Raw genomic sequence first — 27,766 nt, 5'->3', positions numbered from 1 at the left:
GCTCTGACCTCTCCCAGGGGTCCGAACACAACTCCCCTCTACCCTGCCGTCACAACCAGTCCTGTGGTCACCACCGCGACACAACCATCACTGACCACAACACAACCAATCTCTTCCACGCAGTCATCCCCCAGGCTCAGGACCACCAGACCCCCACCCTGGCCCGCCCCTCAGCCCAGCCAGGGCAGCCCATCGGCGGGTACATCCTCTGTCCTGTCCCCTTCTCCTCTCCACTCCACCATCAGCTCCACACACAGACCCAGAGTCTACATCCTGCCTGACCGGCCTGCTGCCATCAAAGGTAGGAGACTGAGGGTGTGTTAACAGTGTGTGTGTGTGTGTATGTGTGTGTGTGTGTGTGTGTGTGTGTGTGTGTGTGTGTGTGTGTGTGTGTGTGTGTGTGTGTGTGTGTGTGTGTGTGTGTGTGTGTGTGTGTGTGTGTATTAACAGTGTGTGTGTGTGTGTATGCAGTGTGTGTGTGTGTATTAACAGTGTGCAGTCTGTGGTGTGTGTGGTGTGGTGTGTGTGTATATTAACAGTGTGCAGTCTGTGGTGTGTGTGGTGTGGTGTGTGTGTATATTAACAGTGTGCAGTCTGTGGTGTGTGTGGTGTGTGTGTGTGTGTATAGTAACAGTGTGCAGTCTGTGGTGTGTGTGTATATTAACAGTGTGTGTCTCCCAGAAGAGTCCATTGAGTTGCTGCTGCAGGTGATTCTGGAGGAGAGCAGCTCTGACCTCAACACCAGTCTAGAGGACGACACTGCAGCCTGGGTACACACACACACACACACACACACACACACACACACACACACACACACACACACACACACACACACACACACACACACACACACACACACACACACACACACACACACACACACACACACACACACACACACACACACACACACACACACACACACACACACACACACACACACACACACACACACACTGTTAATATACACACACACACACACACACACACACACACACACACACACACACACACACACACACACACACACACACACACACACACACACACACACACACACACACACACACACACACTGTTAACATATACACACACACACACTGCCTTATAGTATTTTATCCCAAGTGGATTTCCTGTATGTATATATATATGTACTATACTGCATTCAAAATCATTGGGGATTTAACACATCACAGTTTGACAGGTTCTTCCCATTGTGGTTCTCTGTGATGAACACCAGTCTGTAGTAGTGAATTGACGGTGTAATTCTTCCTCCCGTCCTGCAGGTGGCGCCCTACCTCCAGAGAGCGCCGGGGTTCCAGGACCTACAGGGGGTTTGGAGCAGGTGATTATTTACATTGACATGAATTGAGACTGTGTTTCTGATACACATTGAAAATGAATTGAGACTGTGGTTCTGATACACATTGAAATGAATTGAGACTGTGGTTCTGATACACATTGATAATGAATTGAGACTGTGGTTCTGATACACATTGAAAATGAATTGAGACTGTGGTTCTGATACACATTGAAATGAATTGAGACTGTGGTTCTGATACACATTGAAATGAATTGAGACTGTGGTTCTGATACACATTGAAATGAATTGAGACTGTGGTTCTGATACACATTGAAATGAATTGAGACTGTGGTTCTGATACACATTGAAATGAATTGAGACTGTGGTTCTGATACACATTGATAATGAATTGAGACTGTGGTTCTGATACACATTGAAATGAATTGAGACTGTGGTTCTGATACACATTGAAATGAATTGAGACTGTGGTTCTGATACACATTGAAATGAATTGAGACTGTGATTCTGATACACATTGAAATGAATTGAGACTGTGGTTCTGATACACATTGAAATGAATTGAGACTGTGGTTCTGATACACATTGAAATGAATTGAGACTGTGGTTCTGATACACATTGATAATGAATTGAGACTGTGGTTCTGATACACATTGAAATGAATTGAGACTGTGGTTCTGATACACATTGAAATGAATTGAGACTATTACTATTACTACTATTATCCTCTAGTGGTCGAGCGGTGCAGAGTGTGATTAATATATTAAACTATCCTCTAGTGGTCGAGCTGTGCAGAGTGTGGTGGTGTTTAGGACCTCGGGAGCGTTGGCCTGGCTGGGCGTATCAGGAGCGGGGTCTCTGCTGGAACGCACCGGATTGGCCCAGGCTGTCAGGGAGGGGCGGAGCTTCAGAGGGTCAAAGGTTACGAACGTCACTGTGGGAGGTGAGTCAGGGGTCAGTGGGTTTGCCAGACTGTGCAAGGTTTTGCTTTAGCCCAGCACTAATACCTCTCAACCAATGAACTGCTCATCAAGGCTCGGTGTAATTGGGTTAGTGCTGGGCTGTAAACCAAGGCCTGCTCTGTGGGAGTTCTCCAGATCCTCAGAACTATTAAACTTCAACTATTAAACACTGTTAGCTTTCTGTTCAAAGCTTTCTGTTAATAAAGAATCTCTCTCTTCTTCTCTCCTCTTCCCCTCTCATTTTTCTCCTTCCCTCTCTTCTTCTCTCCTCCTCTCCCTCTCCATTCTCTCCTCCCCTCTTCTTCTCTCCTCCTCCCCCTCTTCTTCTCTCCTCCCCTCTCCCTCTCCTCCTCTCCCTCTCCATTCTCTCCTCCCCTCTTCTTCTCTCCCCTCTTCTTCTCTCCTCCTCTCCCTCTCCATTCTCTCCTCCCCTCTTCTTCTCTCCTTCCTTCTGTTCTTCTCTCCCTCCCTCTCTTCTCTCATCCTCTCTCCCTCTCTGTTCTCTCCTCCCCCTCTTCTCTCTCCTCCTCCCCCAGGTGTGCAGGAGGATGTGTGTTTATGGCTGTTCAAGTGCACTGCAGCAGGTTTTGAGTGTGTTTCCAGACCAGGTGACATGGCCGTCTGTTCCTCAGTCTGTCACTCTGACTACTGTCACAACCAGGGCATCTGTACCCACCACCCTCACCAACCACCGCTCTGCCAGTAAGAACACACACACATCACAAGACATGCTAATAAATGTATATATTGAAAGATAGTGTGTCTCCAGGTTCTCTCTCTCTCTCTCTCTCTCTCTCTCTCTCTCTCTCTCTCTCTCTCTCTCTCTCTCTCTCTCTCTCTCTCTCTCTCTCTCTCTCTCTCTCTCTCTCTCTCTCTCTCTCTCTCTCTCTCTCTCTCTCTCTCTCTCTCTCTCTCTCTCTCTCTCTCTCTCTCTCTCTCTCTCTCTCTCTCTCTCTCCAGGTGCTCTCTCTCTCTTCCTCTCTCCAGGTACTCTGTCTCTCTCTCTCTCTCTCTCCAGGTGCTCTGTCTATCTCTCTCTCTCTCTCTCCAGGTGCTCTGTCTCTCTCTCTCTCTCTCCAGGTGCTCTGTCTATCTCTCTCTCCAGGTGCTCTGTCTGTCTCTCTCTCCAGGTGCTCTGTCTCTCTCTCTCTCTCCAGGTGCTCTGTCTCTCTCTCTCTCTCTCTCTCCAGGTGCTCTGTCTCTCTCTCTCTCCAGGTGCTCTGTCTGTCTCTCTCTCCAGGTGCTCTCTCTCTCTCTCTCTCCAGGTGCTCTGTCTCTCTCTCTCTCTCCAGGTGCTCTGTCTCTCTCTCTCTCCAGGTGCTCTGTCTCTCTCTCTCTCTCCAGGTGCTCTGTCTCTCTCTCTCTCCAGGTGCTCTGTCTCTCTCTCTCTCTCTCCAGGTGCTCTCTCTCTCTCTCTCTCCAGGTGCTCTGTCTCTCTCTCTCTCTCCAGGTGCTCTGTCTCTCTCTCTCTCCAGGTGCTCTCTCTCTCTCTCTCTCCAGGTGCTCTGTCTCTCTCTCTCTCCAGGTGTTCTGTCTCTCTCTCTCTCTCTACAGGTGCTCTGTCTCTCTCTCTCTCTCCAGGTGCTCTCTCTCTCTCTATCTCTCTCTCCAGGTGCTCTGTCTGTCTCTCTCTCCAGGTGCTCTGTCTCTCTCTCTCTCTCTCTCTCCAGGTGCTCTGTCTGTCTCTCCAGGTGCTCTGTCTCTCTCAATTCAATTCAATTCAATTCAAGGGGCTTTATTGGCATGGGAAACATGTGTTAACATTGCCAAAGCAAGTGAGGTAGATAATACACAAAAGTGAAATAAACAATACAAATTAACAGTAAACATTACACATACAGAAGTTTCAAAACAAGAAAGACATTACAAATGTCATATTATATATATACAGTGTTGTAACAATGTACAAATGGTTAAAGCACACAAGTTAAAATAAATAAGCATAAATATGGGTTGTATTTACAATGGTGTTTGTTCTTCACTGGTTGCCCTTTTCTTGTGGCAACAGGTCACAAATCTTGCTGCTGTGATGGCACACTGTGGAATTTCACCCAGTAGATATGGGAGTTTATCAAAATTGGATTTGTTTTCAAATTCTTTGTGGATCTGTGTAATCTGAGGGAAATATGTCTCTCTAATATGGTCATACATTGGGCAGGAGGTTAGGAAGTGCAGTTCAGTTTCCACCTCATTTTGTGGGCAGTGAGCACATAGCCTGTCTTCTCTTGAGAGCCATGTCTGCCTACGGCGGCCTTTCTCAATAGCAAGGCTATGCTCACTGAGTCTGTACATAGTCAAAGCTTTCCTTAAGTTTGGGTCAGTCACAGTGGTCAGGTATTCTGCCACTGTGTACTCTCTGTTTAGGGCCAAATAGCATTCTAGTTTGCTCTGTTTTTTTGTTAATTCTTTCCAATGTGTCAAGTAATTATCTTTTTGTTTTCTCATGATTTGGTTGGGTCTAATTGTGCTGTTGTCCTGGGGCTCTGTGGGGTGTGTTTGTGTTTGTGAACAGAGCCCTAGGACCAGCTTGCTTAGGGGACTCTTCTCCAGGTTCATCTCTCTGTAGGTGATGGCTTTGTTATGGAAGGTTTGGGAATCGCTTCCTTTTAGGTGGTTGTAGAATTTAACGGCTCTTTTCTGGATTTTGATAATTAGTGGGTATCGGCCTAATTCTGCTCTGCATGCATTATTTGGTGTTCTACGTTGTACACGGAGGATATTTTTGCAGAATTCTGCATGCAGAGTCTCAATTTGGTGTTTGTCCCATTTTGTGAAATCTTGGTTGGTGAGCGGACCCCAGACCTCACAACCATAAAGGGCAATGGGCTCTATGACTGATTCAAGTATTTTTAGCCAGATCCTAATTGGTATGTTGAAATTTATGTTCCTTTTGATGGCATAGAATGCCCTTCTTGCCTTGTCTCTCAGATCGTTCACAGCTCTGTGGAAGCTACCTGTGGTGCTGATGTTTAGGCCGAGGTATGTATAGTTTTTTGTGTGCTCTAGGGCAACGGTGTCTAGATGGAATTTGTGGTCCTGGCGACTGGACCTTTTTTGGAACACCATTATTTTGGTCTTACTGAGATTTACTGTCAGGGCCCAGGTCTGACAGAATCTGTGCAGAAGATCTAGGTGCTGTTGTAGGCCCTCCTTGGTTGGTGACAGAAGCACCAGATCATCAGCAAACAGTAGACATTTGACTTCGGATTCTAGTAGGGTGAGACCGGGTGCTGCAGACTGTTCTAGTGCCCGCGCCAATTCGTTGATATATATGTTGAAGAGGGTGGGGCTTAAGCTGCATCCCTGTCTCACCCCACGACCCTGTGAGAAGAAATGTGTGTGTTTTTTGCCAATTTTAACCGCACACTTGTTGTTTGTGTACATGGATTTTATAATGTCGTATGTTTTACCCCCAACACCACTTTCCATCAATTTGTATAGCAGACCCTCATGCCAAATTGAGTCGAAGGCTTTTTTGAAATCAACAAAGCATGAGAAGACTTTGCCTTTGTTTTGGTTTGTTTGGTTGTCAATTAGGGTGTGTAGGGTGAATACATGGTCTGTTGTACGGTAATTTGGTAAAAAGCCAATTTGACATTTGCTCAGTACATTGTTCTCATTGAGGAAATGTACGAGTCTGCTGTTAATGATAATGCAGAGTATTTTCCCAAGGTTACTGTTGACGCATATTCCACGGTAGTTATTGGGGTCAAATTTGTCTCCACTTTTGTGGATTGGGGTGATCAGTCCTTGGTTCCAAATATTGGGGAAGATGCCAGAGCTAAGGACGATGTTAAAGAGTTTTAATATAGCCAATTGGAATTTGTTGTCTGTATATTTGATCATTTCATTAAGGATACCATCAACACCACAAGCCTTTTTGGGTTGGAGGGTTTTTATTTTGTCCTGTAACTCATTCAAGGTAATTGGAGAATCCAGTGGGTTCTGGTAGTCTTTAATAGTTGATTCTAGGATTTGTATTTGATCATGTATATGTTTTTGTTCTTTATTCTTTGTTATGGAGCCAAAAAGATTGGAGAAGTGGTTTACCCATACATCTCCATTTTGGATAGATAATTCTTCGTGTTGTTGTTTGTTTAGTGTTTTCCAATTTTCCCAGAATTGGTTAGAGTCTATGGATTCTTCAATTACATTGAGCTGATTTCTGACGTGCTGTTCCTTCTTTTTCCGTAGTGTATTTCTGTATTGTTTTAGTGATTCACCATAGTGAAGGCGTAGACTCAGGTTTCCCGGGTCTCTATGTTTTTGGTTGGACAGGTTTCTCAATTTCTTTCTTAGATTTTTGCATTCTTTATCAAACCATTTGTCATTGTTGTTCATTTTCTTCGGTTTTCTATTTGAGATTTTTAGATTTGATAGGGAAGCTGAGAGGTCAAATATACTGTTAAGATTTTCTACTGCCAAGTTTACACCTTCACTATTGCAGTGGAACGTTTTACCCAGGAAGTTGTCTAAAAGGGATTGAATTTGCTGTTGCCTAATTGTTTTTTGGTAGGTTTCCAAACTGCATTCCTTCCATCTATAGCATTTCTTAATGTTACTCAGTTCCTTTGGCTTTGATGCCTCATGATTGAGTATTGCTCTGTTCAAGTAGACTGTGATTTTGCTGTGGTCTGATAGGGGTGTCAGTGGGCTGACTGTGAACGCTCTGAGAGACTCTGGGTTGAGGTCAGTGATAAAGTAGTCTACAGTGCTACTGCCAAGAGATGAGCTATAGGTGTACCTACCATAGGAGTCCCCTCGAAGCCTACCATTGACTATGTACATACCCAGCGTGCGACAGAGCTGCAGGAGTTGTGACCCGTTGTTGTTGGTTATGTTGTCATAGTTGTGCCTAGGTGGGCATATGGGGGAGGGAATGCTGTCAACTCCAGGTAGGTGTTTGTCCCCCTGTGTGCTGAGGGTGTCAGGTTCCTGTCCAGTTCTGGCATTTAGGTCGCCACAGACTAATACATGTCCCTGGGCCTGGAAATGATTGATTTCCCCCTCCAGGATGGAGAAGCTGTCTTCATTAAAGTATGGGGATTCTAGTGGGGGGATATAGGTAGCACACAGGAGGACATTTTTCTCTGTTAAGATAATTTCCTTTTGAATTTCAAGCCAAATGTAAAATGTTCCTGTTTTGATTAATTTAATGGAGTGAGTTAGGTCTGCTCTATACCAAATTAGCATTCCCCCTGAGTCCCTTCCCTGTTTCACACCTGGTAGTTTGGTGGATGGGACTACCAGCTCTCTGTAACCTAGAGGGCAACCAGTGGGTCCGTCTCCTCTATACCATGTTTCTTGCAGGATGACAATGTCTGCATTACCGATTTCTTTGGTGAAGTCCGGGTTCCTGCTCTTTAGGCCAAAGGCAGATGACCTCAGACCTTGGATATTCCAGGATGATATAGTGAAGGCTTTTTGTTCCATAAAGTGTCCAATGTTGTTGGTCGGGGTTTGGCCTCAGGCAAGTAAGTGTGAGCAGAGCCTGCTGAGCATCTGGTACATGCCGTTGGCTTGGGCGAGTGTAAGAGTGGGGGTTGGGCCTGTTTGCCCGCTCACTACCTGGGCGTATGTGTGACTTCCATGTTGATGCCCTCTTTGCGGGGGTGGGGTGCATGGGGTGGGCAGGAGTGGCATGGGTCTGATCTGAGGGGGCCTAAATTGGGTGTGGGCATGGTTGATGTGGGGGGGGTGTGTAGGTCTAGGGGGGGGTCCTGGAGGTCTTGGAGGGTGTCTCGCTGGTCTGGGTGGGGTGTCTATTGATCTGTTGCTCCTGTGTGAAGTGTTGGGGCTTCGTTTGAGAGCGATGTCCTTTAGAGTCCGGGCAAAGGTGGGCACTGCTGCCTTATAGAGGTGGACCTGGTCATAGAGGCTGTTCAAGTCCAGGGTGGAGTGGTGGGCCAGAAAAACATTTGGTTTTGAGGCACAGTCACGGGAAATGCTTGCGTTTACCCGCTGTATTGTAGCAGGGTGGAAGTCTTTTCGTGGTAGCAGGGTGGAGATAACCACTTGTGCGTTGGGGAAAGTAGAAGAAGCTTTTTCAATCACTCCCTTCAGTGCTGTGGCCACCCTTTCCTGCTGTGCTCTCAGGTCGTTTGTGCCTGTGTGTATTATTATGTGGCTAGGTGAGCCTAGTTTGTCCTCAGACAGAAGGTCTAGGGCGCACTGGGTGTTTGGACACCAGAGTTTAGACACACTGTGTTTGGGAAAAAGTTTTTTTTCTTCTATATATTTCCCATTTGAGTCCATAAGGAGAAAAATCTGTGTCTTGTGTTTGTCCTCAGTGGGTGTGGGGGGGTTGTCAGGAGGGCTATCGGGGTGGCTGACAGGGGGGGTGCTCAGAGGGGGTGAGAGCTGCTGGGCTTGGGGTTTTTCTTTTGTCTGTTCTGCTGTGATGTTGACTCTATGGTCAGGGTCTGGTGTGGACTGTTCTGCTGTGGTGTCGAGACTTTTGTCGGGTGCTGAGGTGGGCTGTTCTGCTGGCGTCTCTGTGGGGATGGCCACCTCCCTAGTGGGTTGTTCTCTGTCACATGCCATCCCCCTCAACCTCTCCTCCAGCAGTCTGATCCTCTCCTCCATCCCCCTCTCCCTCTCCTCCAGCAGTCTGATCCTCTCCTCTAGTGCTTTGTTCTGCTCCTGCTTCTGCTCTTTCTCCTGTTGAAGTTGTCTCACCACTGTACAGAGTGCAGATATGTCTCTCTCCACCTCCAGCTCTCCTGGTCTGGTTAAGGGGTTGTTGTGCTGGACTGTTGTATGGGTCTGTGCTGACTGGAGTGTAATCACCTGCTGTTCCAGCTCCACCTGCCTTACCTCCAGCTGGGTAAATTTATCCTTCATTTCAATGAGGGAGGAGTGCTCTGTACTGGGAGGTTGACTGTTTGCTGAGGGTTGCTCGTCTGTGGGGTTATATGGTGAGGAGGTCTGGTCTGACCCACTTGGGGTGGGGGTATCTTTATCAAGGGAGAGCTTCTCCTGCTGGGCTAGTTCTTTGATTAGATGAAAGTCCAGCTGAAACTGTTTGTGATTGCCCTGTACCATTACTGTTCCAGACTTATATAGATTTATATTAGCTGACTCCTCGTCCTCGTTGTCAAGTATCCTGAGTTTCCACCCCTCGTTAACCCCCCCTCTCTTAACAGAGGGGTAGTGTGCTAATATAGCACTGTGCCATGCCACTGGATGGTTTGTGTAGAAGATAAGGTTGCTGATGTTCCCATTTTTGTAATAGTCAGCAAAAAGTGTCTCTTGATTTTCCATAAGGAGCTTCATTTTGTGATCTTTTCTTGCCTTATCATTCTTAACACTCACAGGGTAATGTATTTTAATTACCTCTGAACAGCGGGAGGCAGCTTCTAAGGCCTCTCCATTTGGTTGGGGTAGACTATTCGACTCTCCTGCCATTGTTGGGCTAATGTGCTTTGACACCTCTCACTTGACACGTCAGTGCTAGTTGAAGCTGTATCAAGCTTGGAAGAATTATGTTACCATTCAGGCCTTATAAAGTAATGTCATGTATTTTTCTTCTTGGCTTTTGGAAATAGAATATAGTTTCAGACTAAACATTACTCACTCAGTTCCAGGTTGGGTGGTGTTTTCAGGTTTCTGTTGTTTTCCAGAGAATATGCTGTAAAGAATTATAAACCTTGGTTGTTGTGAACTTTTCAGGTGATTCCGTAATTCCGTCCAAAATCAGGTTGTAGGTTTTGAGTTTTGATTTGAAGTGAAGGTTATGTAGTAGAGGGTAGCATCCTGTATGTGTTCCTGACAAAAAATCCAAGTTTATCTAACTCTAAACCTATCTTTTTTAAAGAAAATGCTGAAAAATGCAGGAGCTCATCTGATCGTGACCTCTCTCTGTTCCTTCTCTCTCTCTCCAGGTGCTCTGTCTATCTCTCTCTCCAGGTGCTCTGTCTGTCTCTCTCTCCAGGTGCTCTGTCTCTCTCTCTCTCTCCAGGTGCTCTGTCTCTCTCTCTCTCTCCAGGTGCTCTGTCTCTCTCTCTCTCTCTCTCTCTCTCCAGGTGCTCTGTCTGTCTCTCTCTCCAGGTGCTCTGTCTGTCTCTCTCTCTCTCTCTCCAGGTGCTCTGTCTGTCTCTCTCTCCAGGTGCTCTGTCTCTCTCTCTCTCTCCAGGTGCTCTGTCTCTCTCTCTCTCTCCAGGTGCTCTGTCTCTCTCTCTCTCTCTCTCTCTCTCCAGGTGCTCTGTCTGTCTCTCTCTCCAGGTGCTCTGTCTCTCTCTCTCTCTCCAGGTGCTCTGTCTCTCTCTCTCTCTCTCCAGGTGCTCTGTCTCTCTCTCTCTCCAGGTGCTCTGTCTCTCTCTCTCTCCAGGTGCTCTGTCTGTCTCTCTCTCCAGGTGCTCTGTCTCTCTCTCTCTCTCCAGGTGCTCTGTCTCTCTCTCTCTCTCCAGGTGCTCTGTCTCTCTCTCTCTCTCCAGGTGCTCTGTCTCTCTCTCTCTCTCTCCAGGTGCTCTGTCTCTCTCTCTCTCTCCAGGTGCTCTGTCTCTCTCTCTCTCTCCAGGTGCTCTGTCTCTCTCTCTCTCTCTCCAGGTGCTCTGTCTCTCTCTCTCTCTCCAGGTGCTCTGTCTCTCTCTCTCTCTCCAGGTGCTCTGTCTCTCTCTCTCTCTCTCCAGGTGCTCTGTCTCTCTCTCTCTCTCCAGGTGCTCTGTCTCTCTCTCTCTCTCCAGGTGCTCTGTCTCTCTCTCTCTCTCTCCAGGTGCTCTGTCTCTCTCTCTCTCTCCAGGTGCTCTGTCTCTCTCTCTCTCTCTCTCCAGGTGCTCTCTCTCTCTCTCTCTTCAGGTGCTCTCTCTCTCTCTCCAGGTGCTCTGTCTCTCTCTCTCTCCAGGTGCTCTGTCTCTCTCTCTCTCTCTCCAGGTGCTCTCTCTCTCTCTCTCTCCAGGTGCTCTCTCTCTCTCTCTCTCTACAGGTGCTCTGTCTCTGTCTCTCTCTCTAGGTGCTCTGTCTCGCTCTCTCTCTAGGTGCTCTGTCTCTCTCTCTCTCTCTCTAGGTGCTCTGTCTCTCTCTCTCTCTCTCTAGGTGCTCTGTCTCTCTCTCTCTCTAGGTGCTCTGTCTCTCTCTCTCTCTCTCCAGGTGCTCTGTCTGTCTCTCTCTCCAGGTGTTCTGTCTCTCTCTCTCCAGGTGCCCTGTGGGGGATAATTTCTGGTTCATGGGTCGTCGTTGTGACATGAGGATGACGCAGCAGCGGCTGGTGGGGGCGTGTCTTGGTGTGCTGGTTGCCATAGTTACACTGATTGGCGCCGTGGCCTGGCTGGCGGTGCGACGATACAGAGCCATGCTGATAAAGACTAGAGTAGACCAGACACGCAGCAGGTACACAAACCACACACACACACACACACACACACACACACACACACACACACCTCACACCTCACACATACACACACACAGTGTGTCTAACTATTGTATAAACCCATCTCTGTTCTGGTACTGAACCGGTTCCTATTGTATTACATTATAAACCCATCTCTGTTCTGGTACTGAACCGGTTCCTATTGTATTACATTATAAACCCATCTCTGTTCTGGTACTGAACTGGTTCCTATTGTATTACATTATAAACCCATCTCTGTTCCGGTACTGAACCGGTTCCTATTGTATTACATTATAAACCCATCTCTGTTCTGGTACTGAACCGGTTCCTATTGTATTACATTATAAACCCATCTCTGTTCTGGTACTGAACTGGTTCCTATTGTATTACATTATAAACCCATCTCTGTTCTGGTACTGAACCGGTTCCTATTGTATTACATTATAAACCCATCTCTGTTCTGGTACTGAACTGGTTCCTATTGTATTACATTATAAACCCATCTCTGTTCTGGTACTGAACTGGTTCCTATTGTATTACATTATAAACCCATCTCTGTTCTGGTACTGAACCGGTTCCTATTGTATTACATTATAAACCCATCTCTGTTCTGGTACTGAACCGGTTCCTATTGTATTACATTATAAACCCGTCTCTGTTCTGGTACTGAACCGGTTCCTATTGTATTACATTATAAACCCGTCTCTGTTCTGGTACTGAACCGGTTCCTATTGTATTACATTATAAACCCGTCTCTGTTCTGGTACTGAACCGGTTCCTATTGTATTACATTATAAACCCGTCTCTGTTCTGGTACTGAACCGGTTCCTATTGTATTACATTATAAACCCGTCTCTGTTCTGGTACTGAACCGGTTCCTATTGTATTACATTATAAACCCGTCTCTGTTCTGGTACTAAACCGGTTCCTATTGTATTACATTATAAACCCGTCTCTGTTCTGGTACTGAACCGGTTCCTATTGTATTACATTATAAACCCGTCTCTGTTCTGGTACTGAACCGGTTCCTATTGTATTACATTATAAACCCGTCTCTGTTCTGGTACTGAACCGGTTCCTATTGTATTACATTATAAACCCATCTCTGTTCTGGTACTGAACTGGTTCCTATTGTATTACATTATAAACCCATCTCTGTTCTGGTACTGAACCGGTTCCTATTGTATTACATTATAAACCCATCTCTGTTCTGGTACTGAACTGGTTCCTATTGTATTACATTATAAACCCATCTCTGTTCTGGTACTGAACCGGTTCCTATTGTATTACATTATAAACCCATCTCTGTTCTGGTACTGAACCGGTTCCTATTGTATTACATTATAAACCCATCTCTGTTCTGGTACTGAACCGGTTCCTATTGTATTACATGATAAACCCGTCTCTGTTCTGGTACTGAACTGGTTCCTATTGTATTACATGATAAACCCGTCTCTGTTCTGGTACTGAACCGGTTCCTATTGTATTACATTATAAACCCGTCTCTGTTCTGGTACTGAACCGGTTCCTATTGTATTACATGATAAACCCGTCTCTGTTCTGGTACTGAACCGGTTCCTATTGTATTACATTATAAACCCGTCTCTGTTCTGGTACTGAACCGGTTCCTATTGTATTACATTATAAACCCGTCTCTGTTCTGGTACTGAACCGGTTCCTATTGTATTACATTATAAACCCATCTCTGTTCTGGTACTGAACCGGTTCCTATTGTATTACATTATAAACCCATCTCTGTTCTGGTACTGAACCGGTTCCTATTGTATTACATTATAAACCCATCTCTGTTCTGGTACTGAACTGGTTCCTATTGTATTACATTATAAACCCGTCTCTGTTCTGGTACTGAACCGGTTCCTATTGTATTACATTATAAACCCGTCTCTGTTCTGGTACTGAACTGGTTCCTATTGTATTACATTATAAACCCATCTCTGTTCTGGTACTGAACCGGTTCCTATTGTATTACATTATAAACCCGTCTCTGTTCTGGTACTGAACTGGTTCCTATTGTATTACATTATAAACCCGTCTCTGTTCTGGTACTGAACTGGTTCCTATTGTATTACATTATAAACCCGTCTCTGTTCTGGTACTGAACCGGTTCCTATTGTATTACATTATAAACCCGTCTCTGTTCTGGTACTGAACCGGTTCCTATTGTATTACATTATAAACCCATCTCTGTTCTGGTACTGAACCGGTTCCTATTGTATTACATTATAAACCCATCTCTGTTCTGGTACTGAACTGGTTCCTATTGTATTACATTATAAACCCGTCTCTGTTCTGGTACTGAACCGGTTCCTATTGTATTACATTATAAACCCATCTCTGTTCTGGTACTGAACTGGTTCCTATTGTATTACATTATAAACCCGTCTCTGTTCTGGTACTGAACCGGTTCCTATTGTATTACATTATAAACCCATCTCTGTTCTGGTACTGAACTGGTTCCTATTGTATTACATTATAAACCCATCTCTGTTCTGGTACTGAACCGGTTCCTATTGTATTACATTATAAACCCATCTCTGTTCTGGTACTGAACCGGTTCCTATTGTATTACATTATAAACCCATCTCTGTTCTGGTACTGAACTGGTTCCTATTGTATTACATTATAAACCCATCTCTGTTCTGGTACTGAACCGGTTCCTATTGTATTACATTATAAACCCGTCTCTGTTCTGGTACTGAACCGGTTCCTATTGTATTACATTATAAACCCATCTCTGTTCTGGTACTGAACTGGTTCCTATTGTATTACATTATAAACCCATCTCTGTTCTGGTACTGAACTGGTTCCTATTGTATTACATTATAAACCCGTCTCTGTTCTGGTACTGAACTGGTTCCTATTGTATTACATTATAAACCCATCTCTGTTCTGGTACTGAACTGGTTCCTATTGTATTACATTATAAACCCGTCTCTGTTCTGGTACTGACCTGGTTCCTATTGTATTACATTATAAACCCATCTCTGTTCTGGTACTGAACTGGTTCCTATTGTATTACATTATAAACCCATCTCTGTTCTGGTACTGAACTGGTTCCTATTGTATTACATTATAAACCCATCTCTGTTCTGGTACTGAACTGGTTCCTATTGTATTACATTATAAACCCGTCTCTGTTCTGGTACTGAACCGGTTCCTATTGTATTACATTATAAACCCATCTCTGTTCTGGTACTGAACTGGTTCCTATTGTATTACATTATAAACCCATCTCTGTTCTGGTACTGAACTGGTTCCTATTGTATTACATTATAAACCCATCTCTGTTCTGGTACTGAACCGGTTCCTATTGTATTACATTATAAACCCATCTCTGTTCTGGTACTGAACCGGTTCCTATTGTATTACATTATAAACCCATCTCTGTTCTGGTACTGAACCGGTTCCTATTGTATTACATTATAAACCCATCTCTGTTCTGGTACCGAACTGGTTCCTATTGTATTACATTATAAACCCATCTCTGTTCTGGTACTGAACTGGTTCCTATTGTATTACATTATAAACCCGTCTCTGTTCTGGTACTGAACCGGTTCCTATTGTATTACATTATAAACCCATCTCTGTTCTGGTACTGAACTGGTTCCTATTGTATTACATTATAAACCCATCTCTGTTCTGGTACTGAACTGGTTCCTATTGTATTACATTATAAACCCATCTCTGTTCTGGTACTGAACCGGTTCCTATTGTATTACATTATAAACCCATCTCTGTTCTGGTACTGAACTGGTTCCTATTGTATTACATTATAAACCCGTCTCTGTTCTGGTACTGAACTGGTTCCTATTGTATTACATTATAAACCTGTCTCTGTTCTGGTACTGAACCGGTTCCTATTGTATTACATTATAAACCCGTCTCTGTTCTGGTACTGAACTGGTTCCTATTGTATTACATTATAAACCCGTCTCTGTTCTGGTACTGAACTGGTTCCTATTGTATTACATTATAAACCCGTCTCTGTTCTGGTACTGAACTGGTTCCTATTGTATTACATTATAAACCCGTCTCTGTTCTGGTACTGAACCGGTTCCTATTGTATTACATTATAAACCCGTCTCTGTTCTGGTACTGAACCGGTTCCTCTTGTATTACATTATAAACCCGTCTCTGTTCTGGTACTGAACTGGTTCCTATTGTATTACATTATAAACCCGTCTCTGTTCTGGTACTGAACTGGTTCCTATTGTATTACATTATAAACCCGTCTCTGTTCTGGTACTGAACTGGTTCCTATTGTATTACATTATAAACCCGTCTCTGTTCTGGTACTGAACTGGTTCCTATTGTATTACATTATAAACCCGTCTCTGTTCTGGTACTGAACTGGTTCCTATTGTATTACATTATAAACCCGTCTCTGTTCTGGTACTGAACTGGTTCCTATTGTATTACATTATAAACCCGTCTCTGTTCTGGTACTGAACCTGGTTCCTATTGTATTACATTATAAACCCGTCTCTGTTCTGGTACTGAACCGGTTCCTATTGTATTACATTATAAACCCATCTCTGTTCTGGTACTGAACCGGTTCCTATTGTATTACATTATAAACCCGTCTCTGTTCTGGTACTGAACTGGTTCCTATTGTATTACATTATAAACCCATCTCTGTTCTGGTACTGAACTGGTTCCTATTGTATTACATTATAAACCCATCTCTGTTCTGGTACTGAACTGGTTCCTATTGTATTACATTATAAACCCATCTCTGTTCTGGTACTGAACTGGTTCCTATTGTATTACATTATAAACCCATCTCTGTTCTGGTACTGAACCGGTTCCTATTGTATTACATTATAAACCCATCTCTGTTCTGGTACTGAACTGGTTCCTATTGTATTACATTATAAACCCATCTCTGTTCTGGTACTGAACCGGTTCCTATTGTATTACATTATAAACCCATCTCTGTTCTGGTACTGAACCGGTTCCTATTGTATTACATTATAAACCCGTCTCTGTTCTGGTACTGAACCGGTTCCTATTGTATTACATTATAAACCCATCTCTGTTCTGGTACTGAACCGGTTCCTATTGTATTACATTATAAACCCATCTCTGTTCTGGTACTGAACTGGTTCCTATTGTATTACATTATAAACCCATCTCTGTTCTGGTACTGAACTGGTTCCTATTGTATTACATTATAAACCCATCTCTGTTCTGGTACTGAACCGGTTCCTATTGTATTACATTATAAACCCATCTCTGTTCTGGTACTGAACTGGTTCCTATTGTATTACATTATAAACCCATCTCTGTTCTGGTACTGAACTGGTTCCTATTGTATTACATTATAAACCCATCTCTGTTCTGGTACTGAACTGGTTCCTATTGTATTACATTATAAACCTGTCTCTGTTCTGGTACTGAACTGGTTCCTATTGTATTACATTATAAACCTGTCTCTGTTCTGGTACTGAACCGGTTCCTATTGTATTACATTATAAACCCGTCTCTGTTCTGGTACTGAACTGGTTCCTATTGTATTACATTATAAACCCGTCTCTGTTCTGGTACTGAACTGGTTCCTATTGTATTACATTATAAACCCATCTCTGTTCTGGTACTGAACTGGTTCCTATTGTATTACATTATAAACCCATCTCTGTTCTGGTACTGAACTGGTTCCTATTGTATTACATTATAAACCCATCTCTGTTCTGGTTCTGAACTGGTTCCTATTGTATTACATTATAAACCCATCTCTGTTCTGGTACTGAACTGGTTCCTATTGTATTACATTATAAACCCATCTCTGTTCTGGTACTGAACTGGTTCCTATTGTATTACATTATAAACCCATCTCTGTTCTGGTACTGAACTGGTTCCTATTGTATTACATTATAAACCCATCTCTGTTCTGGTACTGAACCGGTTCCTATTGTATTACATTATAAACCCGTCTCTGTTCTGGTACTGAACTGGTTCCTATTGTATTACATTATAAACCCATCTCTGTTCTGGTGTTGAACTGGTTCCTATTGTATTACATTATAAACCCGTCTCTGTTCTGGTACTGAACCGGTTCCTATTGTATTACATTATAAACCCATCTCTGTTCTGGTACTGAACTGGTTCCTATTGTATTACATTATAAACCCGTCTCTGTTCTGGTACTGAACCGGTTCCTATTGTATTACATTATAAACCCGTCTCTGTTCTGGTACTGAACCGGTTCCTATTGTATTACATTATAAACCCATCTCTGTTCTGGTACTGAACTGGTTCCTATTGTATTACATTATAAACCCATCTCTGTTCTGGTACTGAACTGGTTCCTATTGTATTACATTATAAACCCATCTCTGTTCTGGTACTGAACTGGTTCCTATTGTATTACATTATAAACCCATCTCTGTTCTGGTACTGAACCGGTTCCTATTGTATTACATTATAAACCCGTCTCTGTTCTGGTACTGAACCGGTTCCTATTGTATTACATTATAAACCCATCTCTGTTCTGGTACTGAACTGGTTCCTATTGTATTACATTATAAACCCATCTCTGTTCTGGTACTGAACTGGTTCCTATTGTATTACATTATAAACCCGTCTCTGTTCTGGTACTGAACCGGTTCCTATTGTATTACATTATAAACCCGTCTCTGTTCTGGTACTGAACTGGTTCCTATTGTATTACATTATAAACCCGTCTCTGTTCTGGTACTGAACTGGTTCCTATTGTATTACATTATAAACCCGTCTCTGTTCTGGTACTGAACCGGTTCCTATTGTATTACATTATAAACCCGTCTCTGTTCTGGTACTGAACCGGTTCCTATTGTATTACATTATAAACCCGTCTCTGTTCTGGTACTGAACCGGTTCCTATTGTATTACATTATAAACCCATCTCTGTTCTGGTACTGAACTGGTTCCTATTGTATTACATTATAAACCCGTCTCTGTTCTGGTACTGAACTGGTTCCTATTGTATTACATTATAAACCCGTCTCTGTTCTGGTACTGAACTGGTTCCTATTGTATTACATTATAAACCCGTCTCTGTTCTGGTACTGAACCGGTTCCTATTGTATTACATTATAAACCCGTCTCTGTTCTGGTACTGAACCTGGTTCCTATTGTATTACATTATAAACCCGTCTCTGTTCTGGTACTGAACTGGTTCCTATTGTATTACATTATAAACCCGTCTCTGTTCTGGTACTGAACTGGTTCCTATTGTATTACATTATAAACCCGTCTCTGTTCTGGTACTGAACCGGTTCCTATTGTATTACATTATAAACCCGTCTCTGTTCTGGTACTGAACCGGTTCCTATTGTATTACATTATAAACCCGTCTCTGTTCTGGTACTGAACCGGTTCCTATTGTATTACATTATAAACCCGTCTCTGTTCTGGTACTGAACCGGTTCCTATTGTATTACATTATAAACCCGTCTCTGTTCTGGTACTGAACCGGTTCCTATTGTATTACATTATAAACCCGTCTCTGTTCTGGTACTGAACCGGTTCCTATTGTATTACATTATAAACCCGTCTCTGTTCTGGTACTGAACTGGTTCCTATTGTATTACATTATAAACCCGTCTCTGTTCTGGTACTGAACCGGTTCCTATTGTATTACATTATAAACCCGTCTCTGTTCTGGTACTGAACCGGTTCCTATTGTATTACATTATAAACCCGTCTCTGTTCTGGTACTGAACCGGTTCCTATTGTATTACATTATAAACCCGTCTCTGTTCTGGTACTGAACCGGTTCCTATTGTATTACATTATAAACCCGTCTCTGTTCTGGTACCGAACCGGTTCCTATTGTATTACATTATAAACCCGTCTCTGTTCTGGTACCGAACCGGTTCCTATTGTATTACATTATAAACCCATCTCTGTTCTGGTACTGAACTGGTTCCTATTGTATTACATTATAAACCCATCTCTGTTCTGGTACTGAACCGGTTCCTATTGTATTACATTATAAACCCATCTCTGTTCTGGTACTGAACCGGTTCCTATTGTATTACATTATAAACCCATCTCTGTTCTGGTACTGAACCGGTTCCTATTGTATTACATTATAAACCCATCTCTGTTCTGGTACTGAACCGGTTCCTATTGTATTACATTATAAACCCGTCTCTGTTCTGGTACTGAACCGGTTCCTATTGTATTACATTATAAACCCGTCTCTGTTCTGGTACTGAAATGGTTCCTATTGTATTACATTATAAACCCGTCTCTGTTCTGGTACTGAACTGGTTCCTATTGTATTACATTATAAACCCGTCTCTGTTCTGGTACTGAACCGGTTCCTATTGTATTACATTATAAACCCGTCTCTGTTCTGGTACTGAACCGGTTCCTATTGTATTACATTATAAACCCATCTCTGTTCTGGTACTGAACCGGTTCCTATTGTATTACATTATAAACCCGTCTCTGTTCTGGTACTGAACTGGTTCCTATTGTATTACATTATAAACCCGTCTCTGTTCTGGTCGGTACTGTCTCTCTCTATGATCCACTACCAGGTTATAAAGTTACCACAGAAACAACTCTACTGACACTCCCTGTTTCCTGGCATCGCACTTCCCTTCCTGTCCAACCTGACTTCCTGTTTCTGGTGTGAAAACAAGGGCGTCTCCATTCCGACAGAGAGATGTGTGTTTCTGTTTGTCATAGATATTACAGGTCAATAAACCTGGTGTGTGTGTGTTTGTGTCTATGTCTGTGTCTGTGTGTGTGTGTCTGCGGTGTGTGTGTGTGTGTGTGTGTGTGTGTGTGTGTGTGTGTGTGTGTGTGTGTGTGTGTGTGTGTGTGTGTGTGTGTGTGTGTGTGTGTGTGTGTGTGTGTGTGTGTGTGTAGTTACCGTAGGTTCAACCACTTTGACGAGCTGTCAGGCCGTTTCTGGTCCATCGGTGGATCTGCCGACTCGTTGGATAACCCCGTCTTCTCCCGCTCCGACGAGATGCTCCACCGGAGGGCGCTCGACCGCACCTGCTGTTACCACGACGACACGCTGTCCCTGGCCTCCACCTGCCCTAGCAACGGAACACACCTCAACACCGTCTACAAGTTGGTGACACACACACACTGGGAATACACACACAGAGAGAATACACACAGAGAGAATACACACAGAGATAATACACACACAGAGAGAATACACACAGAGAGAATACACACAGAGAGAGAATACACACAGAGAGAATACACACACAGAGAGAGAGAATACACACAGAGATAATACACACACAGAGAGAATACACACAGAGAGAGAATACACACAGAGAGAATACACACACAGAGAGAGAGAATACACACAGAGAGAATACACACAGAGATAATACACACACAGAGAGAATACACACAGAGAGAGAACACACAGAGAGAGAACACACAGAGAGAGAGAGAGAATACACACAGAGATAATACACACACAGAGAGAGAATACACACAGAGAGAGAATACACACAGAGAGAGAGAACACACAGAGAGAATACACACAGAGAGAATACACACACAGAGAGAGAGAACACACAGAGAGAATACACACACAGAGAGAATACACACAGAGAGAATACACACAGAGAGAGAATACACACAGAGAGAATACACACACAGAGAGAGAAAACACACAGAGATAATACACACACAGAGAGAATACACACAGAGAGAATACACACAGAGAGAGAATACACACAGAGAGAGAATACACACAGAGAGAATACACACAGAGAGAGAATACACACAGAGAGAATACACACATAGAGAGAATACACACAGAGAGAATACACACAGAGAGAATACACACACAGAGAGAGAACACACACAGAGAGAGAATACACACAGAGAGAGAATACACACAGAGAGAATACACACAGAGAGAGAATACACACAGAGAGAGAGAATACACACATACTGTAACACAGGTGTATGAGAGAGAACTATAGTAAAACGTTGTCACGGTTCCCCCTCCCCCTCCCCCTCCAGCTCCCAGTACGGCTGGGCGGTCAGCGAGGTCAGCCTGGCGGAGTGTGTGTTGGATTCTGGGAAAGCCAGCGACCTGTCAGTGTGCAGCTGGCCCAGAGAACCCATCCAGTGGACGCCCTTCCCCCTGCTGCAGCAACTATCCTCCACACACACAACCACCCCGGTAACTACAGATTACACCCTTCCCCCTGCTGCAGCAACTATCCTCCACACACAGAACCACCCCGGTAACTACAGATTACACCCTTCCCCCTGCTGCAGCAACTATCCTCCACACACAGAACCACCCCGGTAACTACAGATTACACCCTTCCCCCTGCTGCAGCAACTATCCTCCTCCACACACAGAACCACCCCGGTAACTACAGATTACAACCTTCCCCCTGCTGCAGCAACTATCCTCCACACACAGAACCACCCCGGTAACTACAGATTACACCCTTCCCCCTGCTGCAGCAACTATCCTCCTCCACACACAGAACCACCCCGGTAACTACAGATTACAACCTTCCCCCTGCTGCAGCAACTATCCTCCACACACAGAACCACCCCGGTAACTACAGATTACACCCTTCCCCCTGCTGCAGCAACTATCCTCCACACACAGAACCACCCCGGTAACTACAGATTACACCCTTCCCCCTGCTGCAGCAACTATCCTCCACACACAGAACCACCCCGGTAACTACAGATTACAACCTTCCCCCTGCTACAGCAACTATCCTCCACACACAGAACCACCCCGGTAACTACAGATTACACCCTTCCCCCTGCTGCAGCAACTATCCTCCACACACAGAACCACCCCGGTAACTACAGATTACACCCTTCCCCCTGCTGCAGCAACTATCCTCCTCCACACACAGAACCACCCCGGTAACTACAGATTACACCCTTCCCCCTGCTGCAGCAACTATCCTCCTCCACACACAGAACCACCCCGGTAACTACAGATTACAACCTTCCCCCTGCTGCAGCAACTATCCTCCACACACAGAACCACCCCGGTAACTACAGATTACACCCTTCCCCCTGCTGCAGCAACTATCCTCCTCCACACACAGAACCACCCCGGTAACTACAGATTACAACCTTCCCCCTGCTGCAGCAACTATCCTCCACACACAGAACCACCCCGGTAACTACAGATTACACCCTTCCCCCTGCTGCAGCAACTATCCTCCACACACAGAACCACCCCGGTAACTACAGATTACAACCTTCCCCCTGCTGCAGCAACTATCCTCCACACACAGAACCACCATGGTAACTACAGATTACAACCTTCCCCCTGCTGCAGCAACTATCCTCCACACACAGAACCACCCCGGTAACTACAGATTACAACCTTCCCCCTGCTGCAGCAACTATCCTCCACACACAGAACCACCCCGGTAACTACAGATTACAACCTTCCCCCTGCTGGAGCAACTATCCTCCACACACAGAACCACCATGGTAACTACAGATTACAACCTTCCCCCTGCTGCAGCAACTATCCTCCACACACAGAACCACCCCGGTAACTACAGATTACAACCTTCCCCCTGCTGCAGCAACTATCCTCCACACACAGAACCACCCCGGTAACTACAGATTACAACCTTCCCCCTGCTGCAGCAACTATCCTCCACACACAGAACCACCCCGGTAACTACAGATTACAACCTTCCCCCTGCTGCAGCAACTATCCTCCTCCACACACAGAACCACCCCGGTAACTACAGATTACACCCTTCCCCCTGCTGCAGCAACTATCCTCCACACACAGAACCACCCCGGTAACTACAGATTACAACCTTCCCCCTGCTGCAGCAACTATCCTCCACACACAGAACCACCCCGGTAACTACAGATTACACCCTTCCCCCTGCTGCAGCAACTATCCTCCACACACAGAACCACCCCGGTAACTACAGATTACACCCTTCCCCCTGCTGCAGCAACTATCCTCCTCCACACACAGAACCACCCCGGTAACTACAGATTACAACCTTCCCCCTGCTGCAGCAACTATCCTCCACACACAGAACCACCCCGGTAACTACAGATTACAACCTTCCCCCTGCTGCAGCAACTATCCTCCTCCACACACAGGACCACCCCGGTAACTACAGATTACAACCTTCCCCCTGCTGCAGCAACTATCCTCCACACACAGAACCACCCCGGTAACTACAGATTACACCCTTCCCCCTGCTGCAGCAACTATCCTCCACACACAGAACCACCCCGGTAACTACAGATTACAACCTTCCCCCTGCTGCAGCAACTATCCTCCACACACAGAACCACCCCGGTAACTACAGATTACACCCTTCCCCCTGCTGCAGCAACTATCCTCCTCCACACACAGAACCACCCCGGTAACTACAGATTACAACCTTCCCCCTGCTGCAGCAACTATCCTCCACACACAGAACCACCCCGGTAACTACAGATTACACCCTTCCCCCTGCTGCAGCAACTATCCTCCACACACAGAACCACCCCGGTAACTACAGATTACAACCTTCCCCCTGCTGCAGCAACTATCCTCCTCCACACACAGAACCACCCCGGTAACTACAGATTACACCCTTCCCCCTGCTGCAGCAACTATCCTCCACACACAGAACCACCATGGTAACTACAGATTACACCCTTCCCCCTGCTGCAGCAACTATCCTCCACACACAGAACCACCCCGGTAACTACAGATTACACCCTTCCCCCTGCTGCAGCAACTATCCTCCACACACAGAACCACCCCGGTACCTACAGATTACAACCTATTAGGAGGAGGTAACTACAGATTACAACCTATTAGGAGGGAGCTACCTACAGATTACAACCTTCACCCTGCTGCAGCAACTATCCTCCACACACAGAACCACCACGGTACCTACAGATTACAACCTATTAGGAGGAGGTAACTACAGATTACAACCTATTAGGAGGGAGGTAACTACAGATTACAACCTATTAGGAGGGAGGTAACTACAGATTACAACCTATTAGGAGGGAGCTACCTACAGATTACAACCTATTAGGAGGGAGGTAACTACAGATTACAACCTATTAGGAGGGAGCTAACTACAGATTACAACCTATTAGGAGGGAGCTACCTACAGATTACAACCTATTAGGAGGGAGCTACCTACAGATTACAACATATTAGGAGGGAGGTAACTACAGATTACAACCTATTAGGAGGGAGGTAACTACAGATTACAACCTATTAGGAGGGAGGTAACTACAGATTACAACATATTAGGAGGGAGGTAACTACAGATTACAACCTATTAGGAGGGAGGTAACTACAGATTACAACCTATTAGGAGGGAGCTATCTACAGATTACAACCTATTAGGAGGGAGGTAACTACAGATTACAACCTATTAGGGCTGGAGGGAGGTACCTAGAGATTACAACCTATTAAGGCTGGAGGGAGAGAGGGAGGTACCTAGAGATTACAACCTATTAGGGCTGGAGGGAGGTACCTAGAGATTACAACCTATTAGGGCTGGAGGGAGAGAGGGAGGTACCTAGAGATTACAACCTATTAGGGCTGGAGGGAGGTACCTAGAGATTACAACCTATTAAGGCTGGAGGGAGAGAGGGAGGTACCTAGAGATTACAACCTATTAGGGCTAGAGGGAGAGAGGGAGGTACCTAGAGATTACAACCTATTAGGGCTGGAGGGAGAGAGGGAGGTACCTAGAAATTACAACCTATTAGGGCTGGAGGGAGAGAGGGAGGTACCTAGAGATTACAACCTATTAGGGCTGTTGGGAGAGAGGGAGGTACCTAGAGATTACAACCTATTAGGAGGGAGGTACCTAGAGATTACAACCTATTAGGGCTGGAGGGAGAGAGGGAGGTACCTAGAGATTACAACCTATTAGGGCTGGAGGGAGAGAGGGAGGTACCTAGAGATTACAACCTATTAGGGCTGGAGGGAGGTACCTAGAGATTACAACCTATTAGGGCTGGAGGGAGAGAGGGAGGTACCTAGAGATTACAACCTATTAGGGCTAGAGGGAGGTACCTAGAGATTACAACCTATTAGGGCTGGAGGGAGAGAAGGAGTTTCCATAGAGATTACAACCTATTAGGGCTGGAGGGAGGTACCTAGAGATTACAACCTATTAGGGCTGGAGGGAGAGATAGAGAGGGAGAAGAGACAGACAGACAGAAAGAGACAGAGGAAGATGGTGATCTGTTGTTTGTCTGTTTGTCCAGGGGAGGGCGCTGTGTCCTCGGTCCTACTGACAGATAGAGAGAGAGAGGGGAAGAGGTAGAGAGATGGTGATCTGTTGTTTGTCTGTTTGTCCAGGGGAGGGCGCTGCGTCCTCGATCCTACTGTGAAGGCATGGAACTGGTGGAACTGGAGAAGAGCTGGACGGCCTAGCAACCACTGAACCATTTATTGGAGTCAGTCGTGAGGAGAGGTTGAACAACTGAGCACTGAATAAACAGATTCACTGAGTCAATGGGATAAACTGATTCACTGAGTCAATGGGATTACTGAATCACTGAATAAACTGTATCGCTGATTCACTGAATCATTGAGTCAATGGGATAACTGAATCACTGAATAAACTGTATCACTGATTCACTGAGTCAATGGGATAACTGAATCACTGAATAAACTGTATCGCTGATTCACTGAATCACTGAATCACTGAGTCAATGGTATCACTGAATCATTGACTCATGACTGACTCTTACTGGCTGTCTTGAACTTAACACTGATTCTGTAGCCCTGCCCATGATTATACCAAGGAAAGGTGTGTGTGTGTGTGTGTGTGTGTGTGTGTGTGTGTGTGTGTGTGTGTGTGTGTGTGTGTGTGTGTGTGTGTGTGTGTGTGTGTGTGTGTGTGTGTGTCTGTGTCTGTGTCTAGTAAAGACTCAACATCTGTCTGTAGTCATGATGCTGTGAGAGAGAGAGGGGCCCTAGTAAAGACTCAACATCTGTCTGTGGTCATGAAGCTGTGAGAGAGGGGGGCCCTAGTAAAGACTCAACATCTGTCTGTAGTCATGATGCTGTGAGAGAGAGGGGCCCTAGTAAAGACTCAACATCTGTCTGTAGTCATGATGCTGTGAGAGAGAGGGGGCCCTACTAAAAACTCAACATCTGTCTGTAGTCATGAAGCTATGAGAGAGAGGGGGGGCCTAGTAAAGACTCAACATCTGTCTGTGGTCATGATGCTGTGAGAGAGGGGGGCCCTAGCAAAAATGCCTACTTTGAAGAATTTAAAATATTACATATTTTTGATTTGTTTAACACTTTTTTGGTTACTACATGATTCCATGTGTTATTTCATAGTTTTGATGTCTTCACTATTATTCTACAATGTAGAAAATAGTAAAAAATAAAGAAAAACCCTGGAATGAGTAGGTGTGTCCAAACTTTTGTCTGGTACTGTATATATCTACAAATTTGAATAATTGTATGATAATCCCAAGAGTTTGCAACATGCCTCTCTAAGTAAGGAATAATGGACAATTGAAATGAGGTTGATAACACACGTGGTTGAAGAGCTATTGACATTTGAATATTGTGATCATGCACTTTATTGACGGTCCCTAACTAGTTGCTTTTGACAGTGCATCAGGCTGCTTGCGCTGTTGCGGTGGTGTGAGTATGAAACTCGGATATAGGAATCGGGAAAATACCTGTGCACTGTCTTTCCTAACCTGAGGTATGAAGGTCACGTCGTTTGCAAAGTTTGAAGGTCTGACTGTCTGGCGAATATCGGAACTCTGACCAACTTAACCACGGTTTACTTTAAGGTGTCACATCCCTGAACAGGCTCAGCTGCTGGTGAGGACGAAGCATTCATCAGCAGAATTCCTTGTCATGCGCTCAGTCGCACTCACAATGATAACACATTTTTCTTGGATTTTTCTCTCTGTTTGCGCTGTGCACTTGTTTACCAATGCAATAAACGCCACCAAAACCACCTTCATAACATGCAACATGTTAGGATTGGGGACTAGGTTCTACATATCATTTTTAATATTATTTAAAAATGTACCTTTAGGGGTTCTGTAGAGAACTGCTACTGCGTTGAGAGAGAGAGAGAGAGAGGTTTCCAAGACAACTGCTATGAGTCGACTGTGTTGGCGTGTGGAGAGATATAGAGAGAATC

At 44.7% G+C, this 27,766-nt stretch overlaps 1 protein-coding gene across 3 annotated transcripts in view; it reads left to right on the top strand.

Annotated features, from left to right (window-relative positions):
* LOC139547753 (mucin-2-like) overlaps nucleotides 1-27,009 on the top strand; it is a 39,544-nt gene extending 12,535 nt beyond the window's left edge. Inside the window, exons 2-10 of one of the 3 annotated variants that reach the window (XM_071356813.1) lie at nucleotides 1-301; nucleotides 685-770; nucleotides 1,290-1,348; nucleotides 2,105-2,268; nucleotides 2,824-2,989; nucleotides 11,423-11,614; nucleotides 20,502-20,711; nucleotides 21,630-21,792; nucleotides 25,948-27,009. The exon at nucleotides 1-301 is cut by the window's left edge and continues 2,795 nt beyond it. In XM_071356813.1, coding sequence (XP_071212914.1) covers nucleotides 1-301; nucleotides 685-770; nucleotides 1,290-1,348; nucleotides 2,105-2,268; nucleotides 2,824-2,989; nucleotides 11,423-11,614; nucleotides 20,502-20,711; nucleotides 21,630-21,792; nucleotides 25,948-26,022 — 1,416 coding nt within the window. In that variant the 3' untranslated portion in view covers nucleotides 26,023-27,009. Of the gene's footprint in view, nucleotides 302-681; nucleotides 771-1,289; nucleotides 1,349-2,104; nucleotides 2,269-2,823; nucleotides 2,990-11,422; nucleotides 11,615-20,501; nucleotides 20,712-21,629; nucleotides 21,793-25,947 lie in introns of all 3 variants that reach the window. The other 2 variants (XM_071356806.1, XM_071356823.1) reach the window with 2 other exon arrangements.
* Nucleotides 27,010-27,766: the final 757 nt, after the last annotated feature.

The sequence above is a fragment of the Salvelinus alpinus genome, chromosome 2 (genome assembly GCF_045679555.1).
Source record: "Salvelinus alpinus chromosome 2, SLU_Salpinus.1, whole genome shotgun sequence".
Lineage (NCBI taxonomy): Eukaryota > Metazoa > Chordata > Actinopteri > Salmoniformes > Salmonidae > Salvelinus > Salvelinus alpinus.
Note: the sequence above shows the minus strand (reverse complement) of the source record. Positions and strands in the feature narration are given on the sequence as shown.